The 11,500-nt window shown below is 40.2% G+C and overlaps 7 protein-coding genes across 7 annotated transcripts; all 7 read left to right on the top strand.

Moving 5' to 3' along the window:
• Positions 1-430: 430 nt before the first annotated feature.
• TM35_000221500 (ribosomal protein L27) lies at positions 431-832 on the top strand (the record flags this gene model as incomplete). Its single annotated transcript, XM_029027197.1, has 1 exon — positions 431-832. One exon carries the CDS (start codon positions 431-433, stop codon positions 830-832), a length of 402 nt encoding a protein of 133 aa, XP_028881417.1.
• A 262-nt stretch (positions 833-1,094) lies between these two features.
• Positions 1,095-3,821, top strand: TM35_000221490 (uncharacterized protein; the record flags this gene model as incomplete). Its single annotated transcript, XM_029027196.1, has 1 exon — positions 1,095-3,821. One exon carries the CDS (start codon positions 1,095-1,097, stop codon positions 3,819-3,821), a length of 2,727 nt encoding a protein of 908 aa, XP_028881416.1.
• A 103-nt stretch (positions 3,822-3,924) lies between these two features.
• TM35_000221480 (uncharacterized protein) lies at positions 3,925-4,437 on the top strand (the record flags this gene model as incomplete). The annotated part of the gene is made up of 1 exon (XM_029027195.1): positions 3,925-4,437. One exon carries the CDS (start codon positions 3,925-3,927, stop codon positions 4,435-4,437), a length of 513 nt encoding a protein of 170 aa, XP_028881415.1.
• Positions 4,438-4,817: 380 nt separating this feature from the next.
• TM35_000221470 (uncharacterized protein) lies at positions 4,818-7,688 on the top strand (the record flags this gene model as incomplete). The annotated part of the gene is made up of 1 exon (XM_029027194.1): positions 4,818-7,688. The coding sequence occupies one exon, from the start codon at positions 4,818-4,820 to the stop codon at positions 7,686-7,688; it is 2,871 nt and encodes a 956-aa protein (XP_028881414.1).
• A 236-nt stretch (positions 7,689-7,924) lies between these two features.
• Positions 7,925-8,326, top strand: TM35_000221460 (ribosomal protein L27; the record flags this gene model as incomplete). The annotated part of the gene is made up of 1 exon (XM_029027193.1): positions 7,925-8,326. The coding sequence occupies one exon, from the start codon at positions 7,925-7,927 to the stop codon at positions 8,324-8,326; it is 402 nt and encodes a 133-aa protein (XP_028881413.1).
• A 397-nt stretch (positions 8,327-8,723) lies between these two features.
• TM35_000221450 (uncharacterized protein) lies at positions 8,724-9,890 on the top strand (the record flags this gene model as incomplete). The annotated part of the gene is made up of 1 exon (XM_029027192.1): positions 8,724-9,890. One exon carries the CDS (start codon positions 8,724-8,726, stop codon positions 9,888-9,890), a length of 1,167 nt encoding a protein of 388 aa, XP_028881412.1.
• A 1,233-nt stretch (positions 9,891-11,123) lies between these two features.
• TM35_000221440 (uncharacterized protein) lies at positions 11,124-11,498 on the top strand (the record flags this gene model as incomplete). The annotated part of the gene is made up of 1 exon (XM_029027191.1): positions 11,124-11,498. A coding segment is annotated over one exon (375 nt), but the record flags the coding sequence as incomplete, so codon positions are not given.
• Between the last annotated feature and the right edge of the window lie 2 nt (positions 11,499-11,500).

Below are 11,500 nucleotides of genomic sequence, written 5' to 3'. Positions count from 1 at the left end.
TATATATATATATATATATATATATATACTCTACGTAATAAACGACTTAGCAGTGCGGGACTAGGGGCGCACCACTCTTATGGGGAAATTGCATTTTTTTTTTGTTTTGTGAAAGTCTGAAGTAATGTGTGTCGTGGTCATCGTGGTCAGAGAGCGGTTTAGAAGCATACGTTTGATATCTCAAATTGAAAAAAAGAAATGATTGTTCACACAGATTCGCATTTCCAATATACGATTCCCCATTACTTCATACATTTCTTTTTGTTTTGTATTGGTCAAGACGTGTAGGATAATCATATTTTCCTTTTCTCTGCCGTGTTAGCATGGTGGTGATTCATTTTCCTTTCCCCTTATCTATACACTCTCTTTCTATCTATTCTTCTTTTCTCTTTTCCCCCTAATCTCTACAGAGTAGCACACACACAGCAGAATGAAGTTCCTCAAGCCCGGTAAGGTGGTGATTGTGACGTCCGGCCGCTACGCCGGCAAGAAGGCGGTGATTGTGCAGAACACCGACACCAAGAACAAGGAGCGCCCGTACGGCCACTCCCTCATCGCCGGCATCAAGAAGTACCCAAAGAAGGTCGTCCGCGGGATGAGCAAGCGCACGATTACCCGCCGCTCGCAGGTGGGCGTCTTCCTGCGCGTGGTGAACCACAAGCACTTCCTGCCGACGCGGTACAACATGGACCTGTCGAAGGAGCTCCGCGGCCGCATCAACGTGTCTGATGCCTCGAGGAAGTCCAAGTCGAAGCAGCTGGTGAAGAAGCTCTTCCAGGCCCGCTACAACGCCGGCAGCAACCGCTGGTTCTTTCAGCGTCTGCGCTTCTAAAAATAGTTGAAGAATGAATGGAAACTGTGTGTTACTTTATTTTTCATTTTTATGGACCTTGGTCATCTTTTATTAGCTTTATAAATATTCTTCTTGTTTGTTTTTCTTATATATATATATATATATATGTATTTGGTAACCTGTGATATTTTGATTCAATACCGTGATAAGTGAGGAATATACTTTTCTTTTTTTCTTTTTTTCTTTCTTCTCTTGTGTTTTTATTGACTTTAGTTTTGCGAACGCCCTGTTTGGTTGTTGTATGTTGAGTACTCCTCCAATTGCATTGACGCCTGCAAAGGAGAAACCATTAGGCTCTTCAACACGACTTGCACGTCCTGTGAAAGATGATCATGCCTCTTTCTGGTATGAACTACAACAACATCCACGAACATTAGGAGAATTACTGGCAAGTCCAATTGGAGCAAATTTTAAATCATGTCCTCGTTTATTTGCACACTTACGAGGAGCTACAGCACGACGATATAAGGTGTTATCTACATGGAAACGTGTTTTTCTACTCTTCCAGTATCCATTTATTTTATATTTTGAGAATGATAAAGAAACATCACGTTGTAAGGGCCTTATTTACATGGGAGAGGATTGTGGTTTATTATATTATGGTATTGCACCAGATGGATCTGGTAAATGCAATGTATTGTGTATTTTACCAGTTGTTCGCCGAAGTATTCACCACACGACTCAACAGGATGATGAAGATAACTATTATCTTGCCTTTGACTCATCAGAGAAAGCTAGTTGGATGTTTAATATATTATCAGAGTCGAAGAAACAAAAGGATAAGACGTCTCTTAGTTGGTTTGGTTTACAGGAAACTTCTTCTAAGGATGCAGGGAATGGGCAAGAAAACACATTTACTGGCTTTTCACCATCAAGTGAATCAACATTAGGTTTAAATCCATTACCATTGCCTTCTTCTTCTTCTCCAGAGATATTATTGTTAACGCGATACAATAAGAGAAAGATTGAGGAAGTCACTCCATCGTGTGTGATATCTTTCATTCATACGCTCTTAAAAGATTGTCGGAAGTTTGTGACGACAACACCGTTTCCACAACCTTATTTACTCCAAGATAATCAATCGGAGATATCTTCACATAATAATAATAATAATAATAAGAGAAAGAATACAGTTCTTCATTCTTGCAGATCTTCATACTTTACTGAAGAAAGACGACTTGTTATTAACACGGATCAGGTTCACATAAATGTTACATGTAAACATTGTGGAGAATCCCCTGTTATTGGATTTTTGTATACTTGTATAGATTGTAAAGAGGATAAAGTCTCATTATGTGCAGCTTGTTTCCGCCTTGGAAAACATATCCCACAACACAATTTTAGTGTTAATCCAGATCCACATCGTTTTATCTCTTTACTTGGCTTGAAGGAATCCGATAAAAGTATTATACCTCCATCTTTTCTTTTACCTCCTCTGGAATATTCTTGTTGGCCAAATTTTCTTATATCGGAGTTAATTCTTATAGAGATTGTATTCCGCCGTATTACTGGTCAACACGAGAGTGGTACCTCAACGATGCCTATGCGTAAATCCACCTTATTATTCTTTTGGGAATGGAGTGGAGTGGAAAGTGTACTTTGCCTAACAGAAAAAGATCTTTCTCGTGTTTGTCGACATATGGATATTATTGAATTTCATGAATTTTGTTTGCTAGTTCATTTAAAACTTTGTTCCACACATGCGATGGATAAGAAGGAGAGTAACAGAGAATCTATTCATGAAGAAGAAGAAAAAGAAAAAGAAGAAGATAGAGTGCTAGCAGAGTTATGCAGGCACTGTATGGAGAGAAGTGATGTTGAGGCCTTTGTATGTATAGAATTGGGTCTACTTCGTCTACTCGCCATGTTATTTGTATTTGAAGAACTGGAAAGAGAAACATCTGCACAAGATATTCATGATGTGAGAAGAATATATATACATACACTACATCTTATCTTAACACAAGATGCACTCTTACGATCAAATGAGAGTATAAGTGGAGAAGAGACCACAACAACAACAATGATAACATCATCAGCATCACTTCATAAACTTTCTTGTGAAGGGACTGCTGGGTTATTAGACTGTTGTGCTCTGCTGATATTACTCCGTCACTGCAGCGGTGTATTTCACCCACAGAAGAAGATTGAAGTGTTTGATAAGGGCAAATCATTCCTTACACACGCAATAGATAGAATGAATGCAAAGTTAATGAAATCACAAGGGGACCCATCTAGTCGTAATAGTCTTCACGATAACAAAGATCCTATTCAAACTACTACTACTACTACTACTACTAATAATAATAATAATAATAATATTGTTGGTATTCCTTCTGATAATTATACAAAAGAGGAAAATAGTGATAATATGAGTATACTTCCACTTTGGTTAATTGTGGAAGTTTTTCATTACACCTGTGCGAGGTTTGACATCACATTAAGTGATCACAGTGCGTGTGAGATGGTACGCCGCTGGTATGTTGGGGCGCAACTGAAAGAGGAATACATGTATGTAAGTTCAACAGAACCTCATATAAAAGTAGATTCTCTTTATTATGTGGAATTTGTAGATGCATACAATACTATTCTATCCATGTGGCGAGATCGAAAATTATATATTTCTCTTCTACAAGAAAATAATAAAACCGATAAGAGTGACTTTATGGGATTTGATATGAAAAAGAAAAGAGAAACTTTAGATTCTAATCTTGTGAATATAAACTTTTCACTTCGTCAGGTGTTGGATGATGTGTTACGTTACTCGTTAAGTGATCCACTTCATTATTATACAACAATGCCGGAGAGTCTTCACCCAAACGGCTGTGATGGCTGCGGTATGATTCCCATTATTGGATATCGCTATCGATGTAATATGTGTAAAGATTACGATTGGTGTCTGCGTTGTTATCAAAGTAAGAAGGAACAACATAATCCAAGGCATACCTTTTCACGGTATCCAGATTGATACATTAATGTGTTTTAATCATTTTTGTTAATGAATTTTTTTTTTTTTTTTTTTGTATGCTTTCATTNAAAAAAAAAAGCACGTAACTCATCATTATATATACATGGAGCGAGGTGGTGCGAAGGCGTCTGGCGTATCGAACTCCTCGGCTGCTGTTTTCCAGCGTGGTCGCGATGATGAGAGTCTCTGGGATGATGGTGAACTTATTCGCCTCTGGAATGCACAGTTGGAACAGCAGCAGCAGAATCAAGAGGGAAAGAATATAGAATCAAAGGGAAATGCCCTCAGTACAGAATTATCAGATGATGATAGCTTAATTACCTCTGAAACAAGCGTAGAGGAGAGCAAATTATCCTCCGCATCTGCTTCGTCTTCTTTGTCTGCTGATCCTAAAGAAGCCATAAAGAGTTTTCCTCCTCGTACAGGTACTGTAGTTGCCCCAATGGAGCCAGTTTCACTTATACAAGATGGAATTAGCAATTTACCGGCAGATATTCAGCGCCTGGTGTCAGCCTTCTATCGTGCGGGATATGAATCTGGGTATATTGTTGGGCGTAATGAAAGGCGGAGTAGTTCGAAAGTGAACAATCATAACAAGAGACCACGGGATGATTAGAGACGTGCACAGAGATAGTGGAAGACATGGGATGATTGAGAGTGAGAGAGAATGGAGAGAAAAAAAGATGGAGCTCACAGGATATTATATATATATATATATATATATATATATATATGAATTTGTATCTGTACTATTTTAAATAAATATGAGATTGTTTGAATTTCTGGGTGTGAGAAGTGATCATTTCCTTCTTCTTTTTTTTATCACTATTTTTACCTTCTTTCCAAATCTCTTTTTGTTTCTCATTCTTATTCTCATTCTTCTATTTTTTATTTTCATCTTCAAACAAACAAACAAATAAATAAATGAAAGACGTGTATTGGGTAAATAAGGTGGCCAACCCTCTTTCTCTCTCTCTCTCTCTGTTCAATTGAGGAATGAAAGTCCATCACTCCGTGCGAATTCGGCTTCTCGCGCAGCGGGTGAGTTTCCCCGGCGTTATTTCCCCCTCAAACTGCGGAATGGCCCTTCACGCCATGCGGCAATTGGAGGCTCTCAACACACACAACCGGGAACTTCTCCATCGCATTGCGGAAGTGTACCCAAATGCAGACATTCGCTCTCGGGCTAATATATTTCACTGCCTGGCATGCTGCACACGTGAACAGCAATCTGTTCATGAGAGTCTCTCAGAGTCTTTACAACCATTATTTACAAAGATGCAGGAGAGTTTATTAGATGATGTGGATAATCTTTCTCCTACGGAGTCTATTCTAGTTATGGAGGGGATATTAAAGATATCTCCATACCGTTCCGTTACACCGCAGTTGGCGGCACTTCTTTACAGCCGCGCGACGGCACTTGTGGATGTTATGAGTTCACCACTAGAACTCATTGGTATAGCCCGCATTATTGTAGATGCATTGCAGGAATCACAACCATTAATCACAAATAGCGATAATAATAATAATAATAATAATAATAATAATAATAATAATAATAGTGGTAATAATGAACACAATGATTATCGTCTACGTCTTGGATGTTCTCAAGAACTTTGTAAAGTTGCTCAGACAATTGAATCCCGCTTGGATACTTTTAGTAAACAGGATCTACTTACACTAGTGGATGCTATTACACTTCGTACCCCATCCATTGTGAAAAAATCAACCAAAGAAGATAATGAAGAGTCGATGGAACGACAACGTTTAAGTGAATTAACATTTCGAGATGTTCCGGATGAATGCCGTTCTTTACTATTACGAGTGCTTGGTTCTGCAAAACAACTTGTGACGACACTTTCCCCATCGCAGGTAAGTGCGTGGTTACTTCGAGTTGTTCACTTCCGTGTTCAACATCATCCACTTTTTATGAGTCTACTTCAGCGATTAGATGCGGCGAATATGGAAGCCGCCTTATCACTATCACAACTTTCAAAGTGTATTGAATGCCTTGGGGCTTCCTTATCGTGGTCTCATGAAGATGGAAGTATGAGTCAAACAGATTCTCAGTTTGTTGCTCAACTTACAGTGAATCTATTACAAACTTTGGTGTCTAAACTAGAAAAGAGTGATACCTCTCACAATGATTGTTCTTTGTATTTAATTCCTTTATTTGTTTCCCTATCCGATGAGGTCATAGCAGGTAGATTAAATATTTCATATGCATTAATGCAGCGTATGTTTGACATACCGTACAAACAATTTGGTGTATTAACACCAAGAGAACGTGCTGATGTTGTTACTACTGTATTCCTCTGGGGATTTCTTAAAAAATCACCTCGATTACATCAACAACAACAACAACAACAAGAGAAGCGTCGTCAGATGGACAAGAGTTATCATAATAAGGACGATTCATCTTTACTAGAGTCATGGTGTAATATTATATTAGCACATGTAGAGAGTTATAATATTTTAGATATCTTGCAGATCATTAATGAAATATCCGCAACTATCTATGCAGAGGCTGCAGGAGGTGGTGATACATATGATTTATATATAGTTAGACCCATGTTGATACAATTACAACGACAACTTCAGAGAATGCAGGGTTCTTTTGATAATATACCATCATCTTATCTTGCCCGATATATGACTTCCATGTCTAAATTAGGTGTAAGACGAAAGTCAGATTATTATGAGATTTTAAATATTCTTCAAAAACGTGAATTAACAGAATTTGAAAATCTCCGTGTACTTGGGGTTGTGGCACGTCATCATTTACGTTCAATGACATTTCTTACACGAATCATTAATGGAATTCCACAACGTTCATCTCTCTTACATGCGAAACAAAAATCTTTGCTACTTAAGTACCTTGGACAAGCAAGGGCTCAACGCCTTATACGAGGTCCTGCTTATTCTTATTTACAATTTGGTTCTTTTCTAACACCTGAAGAAGTGGATGGACTTCCTTTGCTTAATGCTGTTTTTGCTTTTGTTGGATTTGTAGAGTTGCGTCAATATGAGAATAAAACTCTTGAATGCCTCTTACGTGGACCACTCTCTCATCATGCTGGTTTTTCTAATATTCTTTCTGCAACTACTTTGTGTGAATTAGTTGCTGCACTTTGCCGTGTTGATGCAAATCTTGTCTCTGTATTGACTATCCAAACTGTTATTGAGATGAGTACTAATCGACTGACAACCTCACGGAGTTTCTTTGTAGACATGTCAGAAATCTCTTTCTGGTTACCATTGGTAAAGGAATGGCCTCTTCTTAACTCTGATATGATGAAGCAGAATGAGAAGAAGAAGAAGAAAGAAACAACAGATTATACGGCGGCACTATTGAAGTTTGAGTCAATAGCTGGCGCAATAGCTACGTCTCGCTTACTGGATATAGCAGGAATGAAGGATCTTCAGGTAAATACCTTTCTCTATAGTCAAATGGCAATAGGGTATAGGTTAAACATATCGCTACCTGAGAGAACCCTGGAGCGATTATCTCGCCATCTTGACACCAAGCATCTTTCACAACTTCTTGGTAATCCGAAACAGGTAGTTAGCGCAGTAGTCACTGCTTTGTATATTTCTTTTGTTAATCCACGTGCTGCTACAGACATTTTAGAGTTTGGAATAAAAAATTTTGGATCACTGAGTGTGCAGGAGGCGTTGATAGTTGGTGTGGAGGTTTCGAAGTTTCTGTATGGGGATACAGAGAAAACGGCAAAACATACGCTGGAGGCCCTAAAGAAGCTTCAGACGTTAGCCGTGCAAAATGTGAGAGACCCACGAAGGTCGAAAAAGTTGAGTACACAAGAGATAGCGCTTGGTATCCGCTACTCTATCGCAGAGAGCAATTGAAAAACTATCAACTGCTTTGAAGTGAAGAAACTCTTGTTTATACGGCAATTATTATTATTTCTTTTTTTTATGATTTGTTTAAATTCCAAATAACTCTTTTCATTTTTTTTTTTAATTTTTTTTTTTCCTTATTTAGATACTCTTTCTTTCTCTCCTCCTTTTTTTTCTTTTTCTTTTTTCTTTTTATTTTTATTGCGGTACCCAGGGAATCGGCAATCGCCTGACTCTAGAGCAGAATGAAGTTCCTCAAGCCCGGTAAGGTGGTGATTGTGACGTCCGGCCGCTACGCCGGCAAGAAGGCGGTGATTGTGCAGAACACCGACACCAAGAACAAGGAGCGCCCGTACGGCCACTCCCTCATCGCCGGCATCAAGAAGTACCCAAAGAAGGTCGTCCGCGGGATGAGCAAGCGCACGATTACCCGCCGCTCGCAGGTGGGCGTCTTCCTGCGCGTGGTGAACCACAAGCACTTCCTGCCGACGCGGTACAACATGGACCTGTCGAAGGAGCTCCGCGGCCGCATCAACGTGTCTGATGCCTCGAGGAAGTCCAAGTCGAAGCAGCTGGTGAAGAAGCTCTTCCAGGCCCGCTACAACGCCGGCAGCAACCGCTGGTTCTTTCAGCGTCTGCGCTTCTAAATTTTTGTTGCGTTCCCTCTGATCTTTTGTTTCTGATTATTTTTACAATTTATATTGTTAATGGATTTTTTTTTTTTTCTTGTGTGTTTTACTGTGCATTGTTTGCCATTTGTTTTTCCCTCAATTCCATCTTTTTGTGTGTATGTTTTTTTTGCATGTATTTCCTTGTTTTTTTTTTTTGCCCCGATTTCTTTGCTCTTTTGGTTTTATTTTATTTTGTGTGGGACCGCAAGTGATTTTGTACGGATTGTGGGGCCCGTTATATTATTATTATTATTGTTATTGTTGCTATATCAAGCAAACGAAAAAAAAAGAAAAAAAAAAGAAATATTTCTTTTTTTTTTCTGCGTAGTAGAAAGTTGGAGTTTCGAATAAATTTTTTTTTCTGCCAAGTATAATGGCAGAGGTGATCAAATACGCGTCAGGGGTGGAGCCCCAGGCTATCTTGGGCAAGTTACAATACTCCAATGGAGTTACGCAAAATATGTTTTCTCCATGTGAGAGACTAAAGGAGAAAAAATGTTTACTTGGGCCGACCCTTTTGAAGGGTGTTACAATCCCTAAATTATGGGAATCATTGTTTACAAATAAGTCTGACTTTCTGAAACGATACCATGATCGGCGGAAAGAAACCGATTTGGAAGTGGGAAAATGGGAATACTCAAGTGACATGAGTAGTGGATATCGTGCGGTATCTCTTACAATTACTATAGATATACCCAAGGCTGGAACCTTAACACAACTAAACGAGGCCCATAGATTTGCGTACACAAAATCAGCCAGTGGTCCTCTACAGTTAATGTACCAGATTTCATCTCAGACTCCTGCTGTCCCTGCGGGTCAATCTTTTCGAACAGAGGCTTTCCTGGCATTTACAGCTGATTCTGAAGATGGAGACTGCACCGTCTGTGTGCGTGGTGGATGTAAGAAGTTAAGTATGGCATTTTCAGCTATTCAGTATATCGCTGTCCCTAGAGCTCTTCGTGAGATGACGCAAGCCTACCGAGTAATGCTCGAAATGATTGCAGAGGAGTTAGCAGAGAATAAGCTGAGTGTTACTACAGGGGATGATGATACCTCTGGTGTTCCACAAAAAGATGATAGTCCAGCTTTTAATGCTGGTGGAGATGATGGAGGTAGCGGTCAAGAACCAAGTATGTTATTCCAGGGCTTGCTATTACTGTTTGCTGCTATCGTAACATTATCTCTACTATGGTCTATATCAACTTTACGAGGTACGGCCAGAGTTGCTTCAGTAATGAGGGACCGACTCTATGACGAACAAACATTTTCAACACAGCAGCGAAGTTCCCTCAGTGGAACCCTTAACATGGACCAATCTACTGGAGGAAGTAGTTCACGAACCCCGCTAACACAAGATCAAGCACTTCGGCACGCCGCTAGAGATGCACAAATACAATCTCTTAGATACCGATGGATGGAACAAAGGGTTGCTATTGGTACTCTAGAATCGACTGTACAACGACTATGGTGGATGAGCATGATGCAGTTATTATTTGTGTTTCTATTGACAGTAAAAGTTTTCTTTTACGCCCAGAAATAGGATTGTCTAGTATAAGTCTATTTTCCCATCGTCTCTTTTATAGGAGGTCCCTTGCCGCACAGAAAATATTTTTCTGGAAACGAAAAGTATTTTTTTTATTATTACTTGTATCACTTTATTTTACATAGCTCTAATTCGACACTGCATTCTGCTGTTCCTCCACCATTTTTAATCATGACAGAACCTAAGAAATCTACTGTTACATTTTTACATTCTTTTTTATTTTATTTTTGGACCATCACAAAAGAAAGAAGATCCACTACCAAAACATTTAATCTATCATTTTGTCACTAAATCCAAAATAGACATGATTAGATTACAAACCAAATAAACGTGCACATTCTCACAGAAAAACAAAACACAACAGCTACGGCAGCAACAAACGTCGGCTTCAATAGAGGATAATACACGGGAAGCTGCGTCAATACTGTCAACACCCTACTCGTTTAAGTTGGCCTGCTTCTCCCGTGTACTGTGAGATGATTCTGCGCCCCGGGATGCCTCCGTGTGGGTTCTACGTTGGAGGTGTGTTCCGGAAGCCACTGAAGCTGCTCTCATTGGATGCACTGAAAGAGCAGCTGCGTGGGGAGCCTGAGGCGTGTTTTTATCCGGCGACGTACAACGGTCAGCAGAGCAACGCAACGCTTGTTGCCTCCGACATTGGTGATGCCTCAGACGCTGTGTTTGAGGTGCGGCCGGCTGCGTGCCCGAGCTATCGTTACTTCAGTCCGCGTGTGGCGCTGTCAATACTGCACCATGCGAGCATTGGTCGCAACGGGCGTGGCATTCTTATTACTGGTGACTCGATGATGCGACTGATGTTTTTTCTGCGGGGTGAGGAGGTATTCTTTTTGTGGTACTGTGCTTTAGTTTATTATCGGCATTTATTCCTTCTGTTATTCTCTTCCGTACATGGACTTTGGTTTATTATCCTATACTGTTTCTGTTATTTTTTGTTTATCGAGCTATTACCTCTTTTTCTTGGATTTGACTTGGGACGTTGCAGGCGTGTAAATGATTCTTTGTGGTATTTTCACTTGTGTCTGTCTGTTCCAACCCCTCCTCTGTGTGAGCCGTGCTCCCATTCGGTTTCTAATCCAGCGTCGGCCTATTTCGTGGCCTCTGCTGGTTTGCTAGCCGAAGAGATACATCTGTGGTGCACAGTGGGGTGGTTGGCTATCGCTGCTCCTGTCAATCTTCTCTCTCCCTCTCTTCACTATCTCCTCTTTAGGTATGTCCCACTACCGTAGAAGACTCAGTTTATTGGTTTTGGCGAGTGTCCTTGTACTGTTAGTTCTCTACACTAATTCAAGAGAAGATTTTTGGACGAGTAACGAACTAGTGCAAGGGTCGACTGTAGAGACAACCGCTTTATTCCATCCTGATGAAGGGAATGGGTCATCTGAACCGCATTTGGGCTGGAGTGCAACCATGTGTGATCCCAGATCGTGGCTAAAGAGGGGGAAGCTGCGTCAATACTGCCAGAAGTATGCACATCTGAATGTGCCTGCTTCTCCCGTGTACTGTGAGAGGTTTCTGCGCCCCGGGATGCCTCCGTGTGGGTTTTACGTTGGAGGTGTGTTCAGGAAGCCACTGAAGCTGCTCTCATT

The sequence above is a fragment of the Trypanosoma theileri genome (genome assembly GCF_002087225.1).
Source record: "Trypanosoma theileri isolate Edinburgh chromosome Unknown TM35_Tth_22_V1, whole genome shotgun sequence".
Taxonomy (NCBI): Eukaryota; Euglenozoa; class Kinetoplastea; order Trypanosomatida; family Trypanosomatidae; genus Trypanosoma; species Trypanosoma theileri.
This window is presented reverse-complemented; position numbering and strand designations above follow the sequence as displayed.